Source organism: Opisthorchis viverrini, assembly GCF_000715545.1.
Source record: "Opisthorchis viverrini unplaced genomic scaffold opera_v5_6, whole genome shotgun sequence".
NCBI lineage: Eukaryota > Metazoa > Platyhelminthes > Trematoda > Opisthorchiida > Opisthorchiidae > Opisthorchis > Opisthorchis viverrini.
Genome location: NW_008751662.1, coordinates 3,825,347 through 3,845,895, shown reverse-complemented (window position 1 = coordinate 3,845,895; position 20,549 = coordinate 3,825,347). Strand labels below are relative to the sequence as shown.

General features: G+C 46.0%; 2 protein-coding genes across 2 annotated transcripts in view; one reads left to right on the top strand and one right to left on the bottom strand.

The window, feature by feature from the left end:
* T265_00663 (hypothetical protein) overlaps window positions 1-3,490 on the top strand; it is a gene marked incomplete at both ends in the record, with an annotated part of 16,008 nt that extends 12,518 nt beyond the window's left edge. Inside the window, 3 exons of the mRNA XM_009164491.1 lie at window positions 596-696; window positions 1,423-1,478; window positions 3,295-3,490. Coding sequence (XP_009162755.1) covers window positions 596-696; window positions 1,423-1,478; window positions 3,295-3,490 — 353 coding nt within the window. The remainder of the gene's footprint in view (window positions 1-595; window positions 697-1,422; window positions 1,479-3,294) is intronic.
* Window positions 3,491-3,780: 290 nt separating this feature from the next.
* On the bottom strand, window positions 3,781-18,800 carry T265_12600 (hypothetical protein; the record flags this gene model as incomplete). The annotated part of the gene is given in 8 exon segments (XM_009164521.1): window positions 3,781-3,920; window positions 3,925-4,109; window positions 6,962-7,190; window positions 8,175-8,569; window positions 10,674-11,103; window positions 14,371-14,635; window positions 14,678-14,846; window positions 18,700-18,800. Coding segments are annotated over 8 exon segments (1,914 nt in total).
* Between the last annotated feature and the right edge of the window lie 1,749 nt (window positions 18,801-20,549).

The window sequence follows — 20,549 nt, the reverse complement described above, 5'->3', positions numbered from 1 at the left end:
TGTCTGTTTGAGATCACTAACTAAGCTTTCTCCGATAAATGACAGAGTCGGAAAGTAACTGAAGCCAGGTTTTTGTGCACAACAGCTCGCTGCTTCAATCCTTGTGTCTTACATCTTTTTCCATCAGTTCGAGGGGTTGTTAGTGCAAAACCAACTCTGGTCTTGGTCTTTATGTGCCACGTAACTCATTTTGGCGTACCCAAGTACATGCATCCACACCTCATGCATTCAGCATGAGGTTCTTGATTAACGCCGTTTGTTGTGTTTGGACTACTTCGTGTTTGACTGAATCGTGTGTATTCACTTGTTGAGCTCTTTTCTCAGGTTCTCCCGGTTTTCCTACGGGGCTCAACTGGCAACTTGGCAAGCTACGTCCTAGTTGGCTGATAGGGCACCAAACCTCATAGGGAATCTCTTCAAATGGGTGATTTTCCGTTGTAAACCAGAAACAGTATGCCGCAGGTTCTTTTCTCTGTTGCTGTTATTATTTATTTTGATATTGGACACCTAATTTCGCTCACATCTGCATCTATTGTCTCAATCCAGATATCCAATGTTTAGCTGCATTCCTCAAAAGTCTTGCATTACTTTTCAGCACTGCCCTTCCTCAAACGTGCCACCGTTTTGCTCTGGCCGATGACCGCGTCTGTGTTGCTTTTCATTATCGCCACATTCGTACTGCAGTGGAACTTCACGGTATTTCTGTGGCACTTGTACCGGTTCCGACTGTGACGTTTATTTACCCCTTCCACTGTCACCTAATCCGCTGTGATTTGACACGAGGCCCACCATCAATGGCATCTCAATGCTATTCATTGGTTCACTGTTTGTGTACATACTTTCACTTCGGCTGCTTACAGCCTACCGATGCTTGTGCAAAGTTGTAGCACACGTTTTCGTCCTGGTTGCTCTGTCAATGCGTTTTTTACCTCGCTATTTCGAGCAGTTGCCACCGCAGTTTTCTGTAAGAGGATTTCCGGAGAGCGTTTCTAATTTGCCTGTCTTTACCCTGTATTTTTTTCATACTGTGGTTCATGCGTAACCTTCTAGATGACAACGTGGGTCAAGATCCTAACCCCATTGTTCAGTTTGCATGTTCTTTTGGAAAAAGCCTCCCAGTTGATGGACAGTCCAGTGCAGTCTGGTGCTGACCAAGACTTCATTGCATACAAGTTCCGGTTTCCTATGTGTTGCTGAACTATGACGCACTTCTTGGATCTAAATGGCCTGTTTCTGGATTTCAAATATTTATTAGAATGAAGTGATGGCCGTATCGTCTTTTCATCTCAGCTTTCAAAGTTCACATCATGAAGTTCATTGCTTAATCTGGTGGAATTCTGACCAGTGAAGATTTAGTAGGAATACAACGGAATGCATGAAAACGTTCCATATGTTGTTATGTCATCATATGGTCGGCCATAGAACCCTCACACTCCGATCGCCCAACGGTTGACCGTGACCGTGGCATCAGCCTGGTAGTTATGGCATCGAAGGTCCTCTCTGGTTTTATCCTTCGACGGTTGACTGAAGACAGGGCGAGACAGATCCGTGTCCTGCAACAGGGTCACCGATCACATCTTCACACCTCGACAGATTCTGGAAAAGCGACATTGATTCCAGCAACCAATAATGGTCGTGTTCTTCGATCTGAAATCTGCCCTTGACTCTGTGGATCGTCAGGTACTATGACGGTGTCTATGGGGCTGTACGCCAACTTCCGCGGGCGTGTGACGGTGTGTGGAAACATGTAACCTGAGTTCAGCACATCAAGTGATGTGAGGCAAAGCTGTCCTCTTCAAATTCGTGGTTGATATGATTATGGCAAATTCACTATCAGCCTCTAATGCCTGTGTGGTGGAACTTCTCCTGGGGCGTCCGCTCAGATATAATAGCTGCTGTTGGATATAACTCTGTTTTTATGTAAACCACATTAAACAATTTTAAATTCTGCCTCACGGTTTGGTACGCGCTTCACACCTGCAAAATGTAAAGTACTACTGCAAGACTGGGTAGGCTCGGAAACTAACCTCATGCTTGCGATGAGCCGATTGAGGTAGAGGAAAAGTTTGTCTACCTTGGGGAAATACACTCATTTGCAAACAAATATGGTTTTGCGAGATACTTACCTGGAACCCAGCTGAATCTCTGGTTTGCGCTCTTTGGGTGGCGTGGCAACAATGCACCGAAAGGATGCTACAGCTGAACGCTTTGTCTACCTTGGTGCTCTCGCGAAAGATGATGTTTCCATCCGGATTGGGAAGACCATAGCAACTTTTGTGAACCTGGGACACCTGTGACTTAGGTGTGACATGAGCTCATCCGTCAGGGGTAGAGTTTACAATGCTGCGGAACGATGCATATTGCTATACGGGTCAGAAACCTGGACGTTGAGCGGTGGCGACGCCAAAAGTCTTGCCGTTTTTGATCGTCGATGTCTTCAGGGCGTTGCCTGGTGGGGACACCGGATAAGGAATGCTGAAATACATCGAGTGATATTTGAAATAGATCACCCGCTCACGATAGATGAACTGATCACATTGCATAGGTTGCACTGGCTTAGCAACGTGCTCCATATACCAGTGGGTCGAATTCCTCGAAGGGTTCTTTTTGCAGAACCACGCGAAGGGTGGAAACGAGCTAGGGAGTTAAACAATGGTTTGGCAGCGAATTGTGAAAGCCAATTCAATTCAATTTTTCGGCTATAAACTGTGTAACGTAGACACATTGATTCCAGCTGCTACAGTTTTGATCACCGGAAAACGTGGGACGCACGGTATTCCTGCTTTGGACAGATTCAGTTGTCAGTCGGGACTCAACCACCTTGATGTTTCGTCACGTAGAAGCTCGCAGTTGTGCGCCATGTGAGATAGTTATATGGATCTTATCAGGACAGCAAAATCCCTTTTTTGGAAGTTTCGCTCATCAGAAGTACTTACGGCACTGTCTCCGTATATTGAAATCTTCGTGAGGTAGACAATATCTTCACTTTACTGTCCGTTACGGCATAAATGTGAACCGCTGCTGATTTTATTCTTAAAAGTTCGGTAGAGTTGAAACTCGGATGCACCGGCAGAGGAAGTCGACCTGCCGAAAGATGTGCTATGCTGAAATAACGACCTTGACCGCTTCATCGAAAAGCACCTCGATCCGAGTGGCAAACGAAGATGTCACTCATTCACAATCCTCAGTCAGCGCTTGTCCGATCTGTTTGCTTGCATTTGGGAAAAGGAGTTTGTCCCAGACAACTGGGGAGAGTCGGTGATAGTGCCTATTTTCAAAAAAAGGGGCGCGTAGTGAGTGTCGTAACCACAGGGGGATCAGCTTGACCCCGGTTGTAACGGGACTGTTGGAGTCAATTGTGCTTCGTTGCATTACGGTGGCTCGTGAGATACTGACGCGAGAGCAACAAGCGGAATTCCGGTCTGATAAGGGTTGTGTTGACCAAATCTTCACACTGCGTCAGGTGCTGGAACAACGGCATACATATTAGCCAACCATGATTCTAGTATTCCTGGATTTCCGAGGTGCATTCGACTCGGTTGATCGGTCTGGTCTTCTAGAGGCGCTTGCCCACCAAGGAATGCTCCGGAAGTTTGTAAATATAATACGTTTTTTGTATTCTCAGACTTCCGGACGTGTGAGAGTGTACGGAGAGCTCTCCAAAAGCTTCCGTACACAAAGCGGTGTCCGTCAGGGATGCCCACTCTCTCCATTCCTTTTCAACTTTGTGATCGATGAAATAATGAGACGAACTCTGGAGGGTCTCCAAAACCCTGGTGTTCAAATAGCCTGTGAATAAAGCCTTGTCGATCTAGAATATGCAGACGACATCGTTCTCATGTTCGAAGAGGAGGAGAAGGTGCAGTTATTCTTGGATGATCTGAGCAAAGTCATCCCGTCTTTTGGTATGCATTTTGCACCTACAAAATAAGGTCATGCTCGTGGACGTGCAGTCACTGAACACGCCACTTACGATCCAGGGAGAGGCACTGGAAGTTGTGGAGCGTTTTACATATCTTGGAAATTGTATTAGTTCTGACTGTAGTGTGACAGATAAGGTGAATGTACGAATCTGCAAGGTTCGGGCCGGATTTGCTGATTTGAGACACCTATGGCGTCAGAATGGTTTATCCCTGAACCCCAAGGGACGTGTGTATCAAACTACAGTACGGGCTGTTTTGTCGTGTGGCTGTGAGACTTGACCTATTCGAGCAGAGGTACTGAGGCGTCTTCAGGTGTTCGACAATCGTTGTCTCAGAACCGTAGCTCGTGTCGGTTGGTGTCGGCGTTTAACCGGACACTGCAAGCATCCCTGCACCGAAATACAATGCAGTCCATTTGTGGGCGAAGGCATACACACGGACTATGCCACTTTCGCCGTTCAAAATTTCGACTTCAGCTTTATCTACAACCCATGACATAAATCAGTTCACACGCACCGGCGGTGGTAAGTGTATTAGCAGAACTAACAGGAGGTTCGAAACGCCTAGCCAAAGGATGCGTGGCCAAAAAACTTCGCACCACGTCAAATGGGCCTAACCGAATACTGGGCGAATCCAGTGCCAAATGGCCGGCGTGTAGCCACCGAATCGACACAGATCACTTGAAAAATCGTGCGAATCAGGCGTCCGCAGAGATTGAAGTTCCTTGAAAACATACAGGTTTGTAGTTTTGGGCCTGTCCTCTGCACTCAACAGGACCTACGCGTCACTCTGGGACTGTCCTGCTTTCCTAGGTCGGCCACGCTTTTCTACAATTACGTAATGTAATGAACTACTTCTTATGCTGCTTTACACGTTTTGCGGCGTATTGGTGTACGAACTGAATTCATCCCGCAGCCGTGTTCTCACTACTTTGCTCTTATTGTCCAGGGGAAAAAGTACCCCAGCCTACAACCTTCGTTTGGATGACGGAAAAATATCTTCCGGTTGCAGTGGTACTTGATGGGGGCTTTCTCAGTGGAGATATTGGCTTCCAGATTTCGCGCGCTGTTGTACGATGCGGAAATGTAGCGTGACTGCTGAGGTTCCCCACGAACAAGGTGACAGCGCTAGCCGTGTATTCCTCGACTATGGTAGAGAGGCAGCTTCAGCCAGTATGTGGCGTCTAAGGCCGTTACCAGCGAGAGAAACAGCGCACCTATTCGTTGGGAAATTATTACTGGTGTATTTGTCAGTAGTGTACGTTTAATAACGCTTATTGCTCTTGCGAAAACGGGTTGAAACTTTTTCATGGTACAGAAGTCAGGTTGTTGCAGTATTGATATTCCAATGAGACCGTTTAGTTTAAAGAAGAACAATCAAAAGGGGTTTCAACGGATAAGTGAAGTGGCCCAAATGGAATCGTCTTTTAGCAGTAAAGGGCAACACTGATGCACTCCATTTACTCGTGGAGTCACAAATTGAACGAAGGAACAAGGTTGTCAGGAGTGTAGCTACAGAAACTATCGGTCACGATGGCTGAAAGCCTCAGTCATCTAGCTCTTTTCGAAATGTGGTGTTTAACATGGTGCTCGCTCGCAGCAGCGGTTCGGAAAACAGCCGTCGAGAGCAGGGTTCGAACCTGCGCGGGGAAACCCCATTGGATTTCAAGTCCAACGCCTTAACCACTCGGCCATCTCGACTTGGTTGGTCTGTTGTTTTTGTGAAGTATCAAAAAAACAGACATACAGGATTCATTGGCACGACACACGGGAATGGTGGAAATTCAGGGATGCCTCTCAAGAAACCGTTTCTGGACCGTCAAAGTTCTCAGCAGCCCTATAAGTAATGAGTTCTGTCTAGCAAACAGATCGGGACATTTCCGGATGTTCGGTATGGATGGAGTCCAAGGTATATACCGTATCACAAATTGCTCACAACTTTCCGATGTTTCGGTCTGGTCTGTCCTAAATGCTTCCCTCAGAAACAGTTTGGGGGTCACCTGTATGCAGTGAAGACAACAGGGCTGGGTCAATGGATTGACACAATCAGGACAGTTACTGGGCCATAATTTTTTTGAGACAAGTTCTCTCGCGAAGCCGCAATCCTGGTTCGCCAGTTTTAGCACACAACAATAAAATGACTAAACAGTACCCTTGATTTATACCTTGTAGAACGCCTTGAGCACGTTTATTAACCTGTCTCATATTTCGTAGTTGTATTCTCCGGAACCGAAACCATATGTTTACACATCTTTCCGCTTTGATCCATTAATTTCAATTTCTTCCTTAGATAGCGTCCCGTTGCTATTGTTGATTAAGCCATTTAGGCATCAGTCAATAAGGCCTACTAAACGGAAACTCCGAATTACAGACTTCTTTGGGTTTCCTGGAGTATATTCGGACGACAGCGAAGCCAACAGAGGAACGTTAGAAATACACACCTACACGTGTATATCTGGGAACGGTACATGGTAAGCATAAATAAAATCCGGCTTTCCATGGACCACTGCCTACCGTATTTTGTCAAGACTATCCTTTCTGTCATCTGCTTTTGTCCATGGTTGCCCTCATGCCCAGGTTAGTCCTTGGCAGTAGCCAAGACTGAGCCAATTAGGCTGGATGTTATACCCAGTCAATGCAACGTTACAGGGCTAATAAACTGACGCACTTCATTTTGCTAATCGAACAAGCCACAGCATGAATCGACAGTTTGGGCGGCGAGGAAACCTTACTGCACTTCAGCCTTCCTATGAAAACTCAGCCACCGAAATACGTTAGATGGCTGGCGCATTAAGTATGGAATACATGCCCGGATGTTCAAAGCTTGTGGATGCCAAGGGATCGGTTCACATAAGCACGTCTGGAACATCTCAGGGCAAATCGTCTTGCAGGTAATGATGGTAAGATCTTTACTACCAGGAGTTCATGTATGCATGAAGTGGCGTTATCAAAGCAGCGTTATTAATGGACTGGAAAATAAGATGGGCTCAAAGTGCGATTTTGGCCTAAAGCTTACCCGACTAATAGTAATCTGCTAACTCTGGCTCACTCCTGAACTTGCACACATTCGGCCTCGAGTTTTCAGATGCGAATATGGAACAGTGGTGATTCATTTGTGGAGCGAGGAACGGAGCTATTGTTGTTATCTGTTCAGAAAGAAATCCCATCCGTTTTGAAGTTATTGTGACCATTTCAAACGGTGAAATAACGAGATTTATGGGAGCTACCGGGATTTCTGTTGACTTGGCACAGGATGTTTGACTAGGTCCTAAAGAGATTACCCACAACCAGGTTAATTCGTGAAATACACTCATTTGAAGAATAGTTTGGTCTCAACGGGGAACTAAGCTGAGTGCCAGCTGGATCTGTCGTTTGCAATAACCTTTGAGTAGAACAAGATTGTAATTGACCCGGACTGTGCCCAACTGACGAGTCCCTAGAAGAACGAAACCGCTCGTGGATTGTCGATGAGTTTTCAGTAGACTTATTAGTAGCGTGTTTTGTCTAGACTCGTCTTTTTGTGAATCCGGTATGCCGTCGTAGGGAATTACTTTTTCTACTCAACAAAGAATGAACTGTTACGTGTCGAGTCAAATATTCGTAAACAAACTGAGGTGGTATTACCTCAAGAGCCAGAAGAATATTTCGTTTGAATTCTTCAACTGAATTTGACGCCAAGTGGCTACCCCACAATGTACTTGGGTGGACATCCAAGATAGAGGGACATTGATATAAGGTCTTACAGGTGATACTTGACTGTACAAGAGCTAGAATAACCCAGCATAACATCCAGCTGTCGCCGAAGACTGCACATTTCACAAGAAACTTTTCGTCCGTATGGATTGACTTGCATAAATACCATCGCCAGGCATCGAGGGTTGCATTGTTTGGCGTAAATACTACTCACAAAAAAACTCTGGTTCAACTGAAGCAAGGGCCGCGATGTCAGAGGACCCAACTCAATTACAAAATGACGAATCCAGTATGAATATTACTATTCTGCAGGAATACCCAAAATTAAATTAGGTGGACATTGTTTCATCCAAATACATAAGATACAGTGAGACAGCTTGGGAACAATAAAAACGGAGGTAAAAAAACAAGAAAAGATGCAACAAAGACAATAAAACCAATAGCTTGAATAAAATGAAAAACATTGCGCGAATAACATATTGATGTTAGAAACCCATTTCACAGTGAAAGACAACGGTTGTTAACCACACATGGAATGAAAAGCATAACAATACCTAACGGGAACAGAGACGAATAACAGGAAACCAGTTCCGCCTCACAATATACAACAATAAAAGAAACTGTGCAAAAAACAGCGCGCCAATTTGAGGGTAATGACAGTCAGTGGATAAATATTGCAGCCCCGCGGTTGTGTGAAATTCATTGCCACATTCGTGATCCACGTTCACAGCATAGGTTCCTGACACAGCTGACTCTAATCGCGTCAGAGAGCATAAGTAGTTAGATTCCCCGGCTATATCCAAGGGGCCACAAGCCGGTGGCCAAAGCGGATAAACACGCGTATCACTTGATCCGGTGAGGTTTCGATAGAGAAAACGGACAAAATAGTCCTCTGTTTCCGTGGGCTTATGATGCAATTCGACAATCAGACAGCTAGCCAGAGGTGGTACACGTCTGCAGGGTGAGAAAAAAAGTAGATAGAGCGACAATTATAGTGACATAACGGAACACGATTGCCTGACTGCATTTACAGTTTCATTTGATAACAAACAAAAAATCGTTCAGCTGTAGCGCCCCTTCGGTGCCTAGATACCATGCCACCCGAAGTAAGCACGAGGGCTGGGATACTGCCAGGTTGCCCAAGCCTAGACAAGGGAAGTCGAGAGGCAGAGGTCGGGTTCGAACCACGGACCTTCCGATCAGCAAATTCGCGCTCTAACCAATTGAGCCATCTTGCCCCCTCATAACAAACAAAACGAGATAAAAACACAGCACTGACTGCCAGATCGATCGTATCATGAATTAGCGATTGGTAGAAGACAGTACCTTCCATGCTTGTGTTCTGTCATTCTCAGTCGGATGGGGAGGAGAACAGTCAGAGGGGCACAAAAACTTTAACAAAACGTTGAACAGTCAGAGGGACACAAAAGCTTTAACAAAACGTTCAATGACCGATTGAGGTCTTGAAAATTTCTTTAATTTCCATTGACGATGGTTTTCAAGATAGAGGCCAACAGCCAACCGCAACAAACTCATACCAAAAATAGAATCTGGGGTCATCCACAAGTAGATTCATGATAGAGGAACTCTCTTCTCTCGAGATCTAAATTGTCAAGAAACATGGCTGCTTCTGAGGAATCAAGTGTTATTCTTGACTTTCTACAATGCTCGTGGGGGGTCTGCTAAGTAAACATCCATGTTATTTGGACCTGAAAATGGCAAGCACAAATGAGGGATTCGGTGCTACCGCGACTGATGGAAACTGCTAAGGGAACAAGCAGCCGATCCTGTTGCATCCACCTGATGAGTCGGGGTCAAGACAAAATGTGTTGTGAACAGCTTTACAAGAACGACCAAATCCTGAGCCTAAACGTCACAAGCCGGCATGCTGTATGGAGAGCAGGAGCTGAGGACGAGAAATTGGCATATCTAGTAGTGTCTATACAACCGTCTTCAGCACATGATGAAATCCGCCCATTCGCTCCATGCATAATAGCTTCATGCACGTGCTCCAAGGATACCAGCTACAGTATTAAGTCCGTCACCGGCGGGTGTGTGACATTGATTTTGCGGACAGAAATGACGATGTACAATTTTATTGTATTTTAGATATTACTGATGAAAGAAACTGCAACTTTCCACACGAATGTACAATGTGCGAGGCGTTATCAAGGCCATTAGCTCTTACTGCTTTCCTTCGCTTCCGTCCAACCCAAAACAGCCGAATTTGCAGTTTTGATTTGATATGCATCGTACTTCTAAGGTCACACGACATGGTGACTGAATGCGAAACACGGTTACGGTTATTCCATTGATGCAATCGATAATTGCCCGTTGGTTTCAGTCGGCAAGGGCGATGTTGACGGATTCATTCAATAACTCCTCTGAGTCAGGACATGAGCGTTTTGGAGATGACTAACATCAATTTGAGTTATGCGCCTAGTGTGGACGTCCGATTGCGTCAAGTAAAAGAAAGCGCGCGAACCTTCGTCATTATTCATGCACAAGGAACACATGTGAAACTACATGAGTGCCAGAATAGGCAACAGATGCAATGCAATAAAATCTGCTTGATTAAAAAGTAGGGTGGTTAACCTATTCGGGAAAACTCGGAGCGGCAAGCATATGCTTATGAGTCACTAGTTAAAAAATAGTTCAGCTGTCGCACCCTTTCAGTGCCTTCCGGTCCGTAAGCTGGTAATAAGTGGAAAACAGGTTTCTCATTGAACGTGACGGTCATGGATGACCAGCAAACATCCTGCTCTGTCTGGGTTTGAAACACGAGCATGAGGAAGCCGCCTTGCACACGAAGTAGCCATGTTAACAGAGGATTACATCTTATGGAATTATGAAGGGAAGATGACAGTCACTGATGATAACGTTTTAAAGGTTGAACCTACTAGCAGATGGAATTCATTGCAATGAAAATTTACGCGTTTAGAGCGGACAGAAACACCGGAAAACCTAACGGAAATCTAGAAGTAACACCAGATTGATTTCTGGTCATGGAGTGTGGTGAAAGTGAGACCAACCGAAGTAATAGGCCCTTCCTACACACCGATTGAAAATGCCGAGGTGACTCATCATCGCAACCAGGGTTGAATCGTGTGCGAAATATGCGACTAATCGTTGGTACGGGCGAACCACATCCGTGTTGAAATTCGGCACAAACAGTGGTAGTGGAGCGACTATTTTCTTCGGGTTCTGTTTTGCCGGTGGGAGTTCAGATAGATGAAAGTTGGCGCGCGTGCGAAGCAGTTGGAGCAAGTGAGAAACCAGGGGACCACCACGGAACCGAGTAATGGATGGGGTTGAGTAACGAATCGAAAACTTGAAATCCATCATTTGTGCACACTGCCGCACCATTTCCGTGGATAACCAGTGAGGTCGTGGAAGGTTGCGTGAGTTCCATACACCAATCGCGTCACAAATCTTCCAACCTGCTCGTAATCGATCAGCCGGAGTGGGATTCACTGGAAACATGACCGCTAGTCATTGATAACCGGGGACGAGAAAGAAATGTGGATTGGTAACGACAATCAATTGAAAAGCCGAAAGATAGTGACAGAGGAACAATGCCCTAGAGTTGCAAACAGGGAATTCTAAAATAACATTTTGCCTTCCAGCGGATCTCAGAAAACCATCAAGCCAAGTTCAGATCCAAGTATAGGTAGGCATACCTTATGGCAGACCACTTTTTAAATGAATCACCAAAAGGTACAACCTTTTCATATATTTCAACTACTTTTGGGGGATTTAACCCTCACCATTTCCAGATGTACACAAACTCTGTCTTCCATCTCTATACAATGACCTTAGTATTACACCCCAATCGTTTTCTGATGTCCTGCGTGCGCCCGTGTGCAGAACAGTCTTTGAAAGTAACAATCCCGCTAGACAGGCAGTAAGGACCAAGGAATTGACATACTGAAATAATATCTTTCCTCTTCACGCAGAAACGGAGAATGTATTTTTGTGTTCGGATTAGAGAATCGACAGGACTGACATTTCAGACCAGCAAGTATCTCCCATCGTGATACCAACTATAGTGAACTTATTCTTTCCTTTTCTGCTTCCAGCAGCACACCAAGCTACCAGGATAATCCATATCGCACTTCTCATTATTCACATTTGCGATTGCACAAGTCGTAGCCGCTTGCTTGACTCTGTCGACCAAATGGATACTACCAACAAACGAATCTTCCTTATTGTCCGGAAGATTTTGGGATAATTCATGGCAAGTTTCACCCTCAAATCCGAGTCAGAAGCCTTGTGATTTGTTCCTTTTCTGGTAGATAAGCCAACAGGAGCCTCTACTCCGACTTATCAGGCGGATTTTTCGGGTGCCATTTGCTTTCTTGGAACACCAGATGTCAATTGGTATGTCTAGAGTAAGAGGAGTTTGCTGGCCGATCTTCTTGAGGGTCTGTGCGTTAAACGTTACAACAAAAGCACGAAGAATAAACTTGATTGGCAGAAACAAAGCGGATGTATGAGTTAATTCCCTAGATGTCTGACCGAAGTGGCCACATTTAGGACCTACACAAGAGTTGAGAGACGACAGTGAAGGATAGGAGGCGACAGCAGCTGCATTTTATGTATCAAATAGAACGACCTGGTTGATTCAACCACGCGATGTGGCATGAAGTCCCGGTTATTTAGATAGTTGACGGTTGTATATAGGCCGAAATGTTACCAAGATCTCCAAATTTAGATGGGATGAAGACTATAATCATCAACCAAGCCGTTTAGCTCATAAACCTGACCACGGGGCAGCAGCGATAAGCACAAAGCTATCACAGCAGTACCTAGGCTATCATGAGCGGAGCTTGCCAAGGTAACTGGATATTCGAGTTTCACCCCGTACCACTGCGCGAAGGATCAGCGAAGAGAGTTTTCACGCTTGCCAAAGCATACGGACGCAATGCTACTTAAGATCGCATTTTCTGTGTATGCTGGCACACGTCGATCTCACAGGTGGATGAGTTTAGGCGGCACAAACGAAGGAAGGTACGGTAACCCGGGTTGGACCGATCAATAAGGACGTATGGTGGACCCGTTTTGATGAGCTCCAGGGCACGGAGGTTGCAACGGTCCAGCGTGGCAAGACCACAGAAGGGTTTCAGCGTAGTCAGACGAAGTAGATCGCCAGATTTGTTCAAGCCCCTCCCCACCTTCCCGGAGGAACGTATTCACTGTGCATACTCGCAGTCAGCTACCCATTGGCGAATAGCAGAAACTGTGTGACAGTGCTGGAGTTAGCTCCGAGGCTATGGTGCTACATACTGACCGGGAGGCCCATGATTCGAGTTCAACGCTGAACTATCAGTGAACCCTACTCGGGCTTCAGCAACTACCCGATTTCACCATGCTTAAATAGGGTATAGTGGTGGGCTATACCACATGGTTACAGAAGCTGAAGGATTTGAGTTGAATATCATACATGGAAGCACACTAGTCCATCTTACTCCTAACGCACTCCGCTTCACCCCAGCTGGGCAACGACCGGATACGAGTCATTACTGCCCTAAACACCCACCTTGCCAGCATCTTCGATAGGAGCTTACCACTAAATAAATAAAATCGCTCTACTGCAACAGCCTTTCAGTGCCTACCTGCTATGCCACTCGAAGAAAGCACAAGAGCTGTGATGGTGCCAGATTGTCTAAGCCTAGACAGGAAAGTCGAGATGCAAAGGGTTCGAGCCCAGTGCCTACCTGCTATGCCACTCGAAGAAAGCACAAGAGCTGTGATGGTGCCAGATTGTCTAAGCCTAGACAGGAAAGTCGAGATGCAAAGATCGGGTTCGAGCCAAGGACCTTCCCGTTAATAAATTCGCGCCCTAACCACTGGGCCTTCTCGTCCCCGACGTTGTTTTGATAAGATTTTAAGCACACCTTTTCAATAAACATGAAAAAGAAGCATCCATAAGTCTTAACCGAGGGGTTTTGTCCGAAATAATTGCAACCAAGCTTCCTGCTACATGTTTGATAGAAGCTTACTCCACAATGAACGCATTTGTCAAAATTCGGTCTCAAATGTAAATGCACACGGAAACCGCTAACCCGCAGTGTAGTAATCCTAATTACAGAACTCGAACTTTTGAGGATTCCGGCAGAAAAATTAGAGGAAGCCAGATTGCGAATTTGGAAGCCCCAAGTTAGTTATCTATTCGCCAAATAGAGGGTGGTGCACGGAGTCCGTGATTGGCTTGGGGCCAACGACTGAGGTCCTATTCATGTGCCCGGTGGGCTTCATCACTCCTGGTGCTTGTACGGTTGAACACCGCAGTTGCTGGAGTCTATCGTAGTCTATCCAACTCACTTAGGCAGAAAACGAATGGTTTATCAACCCTCCATTGCCCTTAACTTTGACGAAGACACGTCCATAATGAGAAGGCAGCGAACAAGACCTTTTTCAGCATTCCGACGGTAGCTGGTAAGCGTCAGGCCGGACCAACTTCGCAGCACCCGCACCTGATCATACCGGGATATTATGAAGCTAACAGCGGTCTATTGTGATGAGAAATTCAGTCAAAGACAACCTGCCCTCGGTGTTAACTCTGCCTGAAACTAACCAGTTTGTGTTTACTACTTACTTGCACATTATCGTGCAAAATAATTACAAGAGTGGGTGCAGCATGACCGAATGACCTCCTAATAATAAGAAGACTAGAAAAAATACAGTTAAATAAGAGTAATTCGGAAGAACTGAAGACATTTGGGGTAGCTGCGAGGTGCCGAAGATTAACTTACGGAATCGTCGCTCAAAAATGTCCAAAATCACCATGAACTTTTTTTCTGCGATCTCGACGTCTTCTGAACTCATTAATTTCCGATGTAAATTGAAGAAGTTGGGACAATTTCCTGACATTTTTAGCAAATGATCTGTGGCTAACGGAATAGAGAAAACTGGGGGTGATGTGAAACTCGTTGACGCGGTTTCATAAAGTCCTCGGACAAAGCTGTTGGCTGACATCAACGTCCTCTCTGTTCCAGAACTGAGAAATAACGTCTCATCCTGTATTATGGTAATGTGAATTTTTCCTCACAGTTGGCTTACCGGAAGATATGACGTGGAAAGTAAACTCGGATAAAAGGAACGAATAAACGTTCCGAGGGAAACATGTTGTTCTGCACCATGACGAGTTAGTTGCCCATAGCCTTGAGTCCAAAGGTTTCTGTAAGGATCCTCGGGAATCTTATGAATAGGAGTTCTGTCACCATGACGACTAAGAGTGAATAGGAAGATCGGTGGTGTACCGTTTAGATCCCAGTATTCATCAGAAGTTGTGAGTTGTAAGAAGGAAACGTACAAAAGACCCAGGCAGCTTAACCACATCGTTCAAGCGAAGGATTACAACAGAGCCACCCAAGTAGATCGAAAGATTGCAGGATGGCTGTGCCTGAAAGGATTAACATCGCTAAATTAAAAGGTCAAACTGACCCAAATAAATTCAGCTTCGTTATAGGTGGTATGAAATAAGTCCTAATGAGCTAAATAAATTTGTATATGATTTCTCATTTCAACTCCATAATGGAGAAAATACAACAAATGAAGAGGCCACATCCTTCCTCTTTTAATCCAAAACGATACGTACATCAATAATGTCCTAATTCCAGTTTCGCAGCATTTTCAATCAGTCACATGGTCGGAAGTAGCCAGCAACTATGAGATCCTATTTCCGTAGCTTCATCTCCCGCATTAGGGTGGCACAAAGCAGTAAAATACCGTCCTGGAAAGTCAACTCGCATAATCCAAGCAAAGCCTCTCTCATTGTCACAGAAAATGACGATAACTATATCCACTGAGACTGTGCTGGAAAGAAGCAACAATAATGGCTTTTGAAAATCCATTCATCGTTTGCTGCGCAGGTGTGTAATGTGAAAGCAAGCTGCATTCATTGTCTGCTCAACTGGAAAAAAGTCAACGTGCGTTCCAGGGTTGCCTATTCACGTTGTCGTGCAGTGAAGCATCAGTGTCAACACTGACGTTGCTGTCGTCGAAAACGATGACGTCGTCGTGAAGAGACTCGATCTCATCATGTTGTGACGGTTCGTGTACCTCAGTAACCCACCGAGGAGTACTGGAGGATGTCCGTGTAGCACCCAGTTTCTAATACCTAGTTGATCAGTGTATAAGGGTCTGAAGGAGTATTCTAGCGCTTCTTGAAATTTGGGCTACTCGAGTAGTCTTAAGCCAACTGCCACCGCAGTCAGGCTTTGGTCGAAGACCCTAGTCATCCTCCTGTTTATATTTCTGGCGCCCTGGTAGCAGTTCAGTCCATAAACGACAATTAAATTACCATGTGAAAGTATCTTCATGCCACTTCAGCTGTCGAGTAGAACAGCAGCCAGGTTGTTTTATTTACTGAAAACAGCAGGTCGGATAAGCGAAAAATTTGAGTGCTGGTGCCGTCTATCTTTCTTCACTGTTATCCCTTAACTCCCGACTTGCCCTAGATGACAGCTTCTTACGTAGATGCAAGCTGTAGACAATTCAGTCAGGCGCCTATGGAGCTGACAAAGTACACCGCTTCTCACACCTGACGCTCGGTAATCACGAGTTAGGATCCGTCCTCCCGTTTTTATCGCGGGTTTCAACATGGTAACTCATAGGCAGATGAGCCAACAAGCTGATCTTGCGTATACGGTGTCGGTCAACGTCTTTCGTATCTCTGAAACTCGACACTACAGACTGCTAACTTCGGGTGATTCTGAAGTTACTGTAGCTGGTTGCGCGGGTGTTATTATGTAACCACAATATGACCATAATAATAATATAATGCTCATAATATGATAATATGGCCGTAAGTTAGCAGGGCGAGCCTTTATTGCCCAAATGGATACCTGCATTGTCCGGCGCTCTACTCAAATGATAAATTGGACTGGCTGAAATACTAAGCACTCTGTTTACTATAACCGTTTATGTGGACCAATGAACCGTAGCAGCTGTAACTAATATGCCTAAACACTCTGCTGCTTGAGCTTGCATTCATTTAAAAACACCTACTCATAACTGCCTGTCCTCTTATCCACCAAGAACAGCCCACAATTAGCCATTAAAGCGGGAGATTCAACAGATATCATCATCATCATCGACAGCATGACATCAGTGTTCAACACGGACGCTTCACTTTCAACAGATAGGTAGAACGGCTCGGTTCACCTCAAACAGGCTTTGGCGGTATGTTTAGTCTGAACGCAAAACGCAATGCTAACGGTGAACTCCTTTTGAAACACTGTGCTGATCACCAGTTGGTCCTCAGCAGTATTGATTTTGGACACAGTGGGGGCCCCAAACGTAGAATAGCCTTGGAATCAATCTGGCCACACCGCTATTAGCTTGCGATCGGGCGGTTCAATCCTTGACTCATGATCGTTTTGAAACCCACAAGCAGATACAGAACAAGCTTTCAGTCGGTGCAGTCTCATTGAGCCTTCCCACTTAACAGCAGACTTTTAGAGAAATACAGCGGAGCTAATTAGGCAGTGTATTACAGGCGGCCTCCTGTGAGGTAACTGGCCATAACTCGGATGCGAGAGCCATGGCTAAACGTAACTCTACGAGCTCTGTTTGTGCTTCGCAAGCGCGCAAATGGAACATTCACTATCACTTCAAGAAGCGATGCGCTCTATCCCTTCTGGTTCAGAGTACAATTCGCATGGACGATCAGTTAGATGATAGCTCAAAGGCAGCCCGTGTGGGCAGAGAAACAGTGGTGCAATCAGCAAGTTCAAAGAACGGAAGAGCCCAGCGTGGCTTGGAATGCACGGAAAGTACTCCAGCTACTTATCGAAACAGGACTCACAAGACCCTCCATAGGTGACTCGGTCAAAAGTGATATTGGAAATTCAGCATGTAATGTAGACTAGTCTCGACAACTGGCTGGCAAGAAGAGACCGGACATTACGGTGATGTGATGGTTTGTGTACCGGCGCGACCCACTGAGCTACACCGGGACAATCTGCGCGAAAATCGAAGTCTCCCATATCAGGTTGGTCAATTTTCAAAACGCTGACGAACAGTCTCCTGATCCTCCAGGTTGAGGTTTGGATGATGCGTAGCGACATGTTCAATAAGTGGTATTGCACTTACATTATCCATCAAACATTAAACACGTGCAACCATGAATTGCACACATACAGATAAACTCATGGCACATCGGCTGTCGCTTGGTTTCACCGGATCGCAAAATATAACGTCAAGAATCCCGGTAACTTTGCGCTTCTTTGAAAACTTAGAATGAAGAGACTGAGATTGTTGACCGGTTCACGCATGTTGGCAACTTCATAATCTGTGATTGCGCTGTAATATACGAAGCCAATATGCGGATGATCAAAACATGAGTAGCGTCAGGCAAAGTGCGTCACTTACAGCGCTAGATCGAAATTCGCTGAAGCTAAAGGACCGCATGTGCAAGGCAACTTCAAGAGAAGGCTAACCCTACAGTTGCCAATTCTGACCGCAACTGTCCGAGCACAGTAGGCTAGTATCGCCATAGCATAGCATGACTTGCAGTGGTTGCGCAACGAAGTGGTGGGCGAGCGGGTGATTGGCAACGAATACGATTCGTCAGAACAGGCTCACCAGGTTGGGGTATGTTACGTACGCCAAACTGCCGTCCGCTGAAAGCGTTCTACTCCGAGCAATTGTTGGCGAAATATTCGCGGGGCTCAGGGTAGATCTCTCATTTTGTACTGGGTGCATGTGGGTTGAGGTTCATAAAGAACGCTGTGCCGATCCAGATAGTATTGCACTGCTCCAATATGATACGCAGAGTTGTTAATTTTACTGCCGTCAAAAGATGCAGCCATCTCATATTCATTTCCTTAAAGATGTGTGGCCTCTTCACATCAAGTTCTTTTGTACTGATTGCAGCGCCTCGGACCAGTTCTTGGTCTCATCCTCCCAAGCTAGTGCACAAATTGTACTGGAGAGCAGAACCAGGTCAGAAACACATATAGAGCACGCTGTATTCAGAATATATGCAGCAACAGCACTGAAAACTTAGGCAACTCCGGGTGCGGCACTGGCAACCGGTATACGGCAGGCACCGAAACATGATTTGATGTTGGGATCACATTTCCGGCCAACCAGAGATCGCCGTGATGCTGGACCCGCTGGTGGCGCGAACGGGTGACTGGTGTGATATGACAGCGCGTATCAAATTATCCAAACTCATTGCGTGGATGTTCTGACAGCACGTGATGATGGGTATTTGGTTCGCGGTACTTTCGAAATCAGCTTCGTTCTTCTCTCGTGCAAATTTGCTAAAGATTTCTTTCGCTGTTCAGCCTATCCATAGAGTACACACGAGTCATTTGTTGAATTTTCCAAGTCTATCATACAGACTGCTTTCTGCAACCATCGGCCAAAACAAATGCGGGCGAAGTGGCTGTCCATCGAAGGCAAGACGCGGCATGCAATGCCACACTTGCAAGGTTTGGTGACACTTAAAATACATAGGTTTACAGAACGACCAGGTAATCCAATTAGCTAACTCTCCCGACCAGTTTGTCTGCGCCAGCCAAAGGCAGTGGCGCCCTGGGGGAGGTATTCCTTTCGTGGAAACAGCGCCAAAAGTACGTACAGCTATCAGAGCTTCCTTCCGTAGCAGACGATAAGACGCGTCAGTGAACTCCCCAAAGTCACAGCTGCGCAGCTGGATTGATTCGGTTGTGCAGGGACAAGCAGCGAAGCCCACCAATAAATCGACCACATGCTTTGACCTCGACATTGAGGAATGCTGCGCGACAACCGTACGACCACTGAAAATGTGAAACTGTCAGTCTCCAGCTCCACTCCGCCAAGAGTACTCTTTGCCTGTGGGAACAGTGGTCACCCAGGACCCCGACAGCCAAAGCCACAAACGTGACCGCAGTGAACCGAAAAATCCCTCGTACACCCAGTTGGCAACGCTGATCGCACTCGTATCGGGTGTGTACACAAGCACGTAAGAGAGGCGAGCGAGCCAAACAAGCCACGTAAGATTCGCCAAATCAGAAAATTACTGGCTGGCTTCAAGGTGCAGTCCTCTGCGAAAACGGGCCTCATGGGAGCGCCACCAAATGAATTAATTTTTGGTCGTGCCACCCAGCGCTCAGGGACTCACCGAGACACCTTACCGATCAGACCGCGTCAAAACGCCAAAGAAACCAGACGGACGAAGGTTTGCCCTTATCTTTGACCAACAGCAAATCTGGTCGTTTAAAGGCGATGTTGAAAGAGTTATAAGTGGCAGTGGTCAAAATTTCCGCCCACGGGGAGAAAACTTTTTTCCCCAATAGGTAAAAAGTTCGAGAAAACTGGGACCACACAGGGCGAAAAAACTCTGCAGGTGTAAAACATCCCCAGAAACCGTCAAGACAGGAGGCAGACAAGTGTGCGCCTTAAGCCCCTATGGAGTATTGATCTCAAACCCGATGTACAACTATTAAGTCTGCTAACCTTTCTGGTCACACAACTATCGGCCGCTCACCCTCGAATGCAGCGGAGGCAGTGCTGAAATGCTTGTCAGAAAAATTGCCAAGCCTTTCCAAAGAAATTTGTGATAATAGACTGTCAGCTTGCCCTGAACAACCGCCCGTTATCGCACTAGCGTTATCGCACTGGTTCACACCAGATGTCTCTGATGCGTAGATGACAATAGAGGGTTACTTCGTTGTTCCAGCTGACTCAAAACCAGTAGGGCTGGTGGGGTTGCTCTATACTTACATGCGGCGCTACGAATCTCGACTGTCTTCTGTGATACCACTCCTGCATCTTTTTGCGATGCACTGTGGATCTGAATATCATTGCGCGGGTCTGATTTCCACCTTCTCGTTGTGGCCTACCGTAGCCTCTCGAGTCTCCCCGAGGATGACCAATTCCTCATACGAACCCTTGAGCAACCCTCCTGCAACAACCACTTCATTCATCTCCTGCTGGTAGG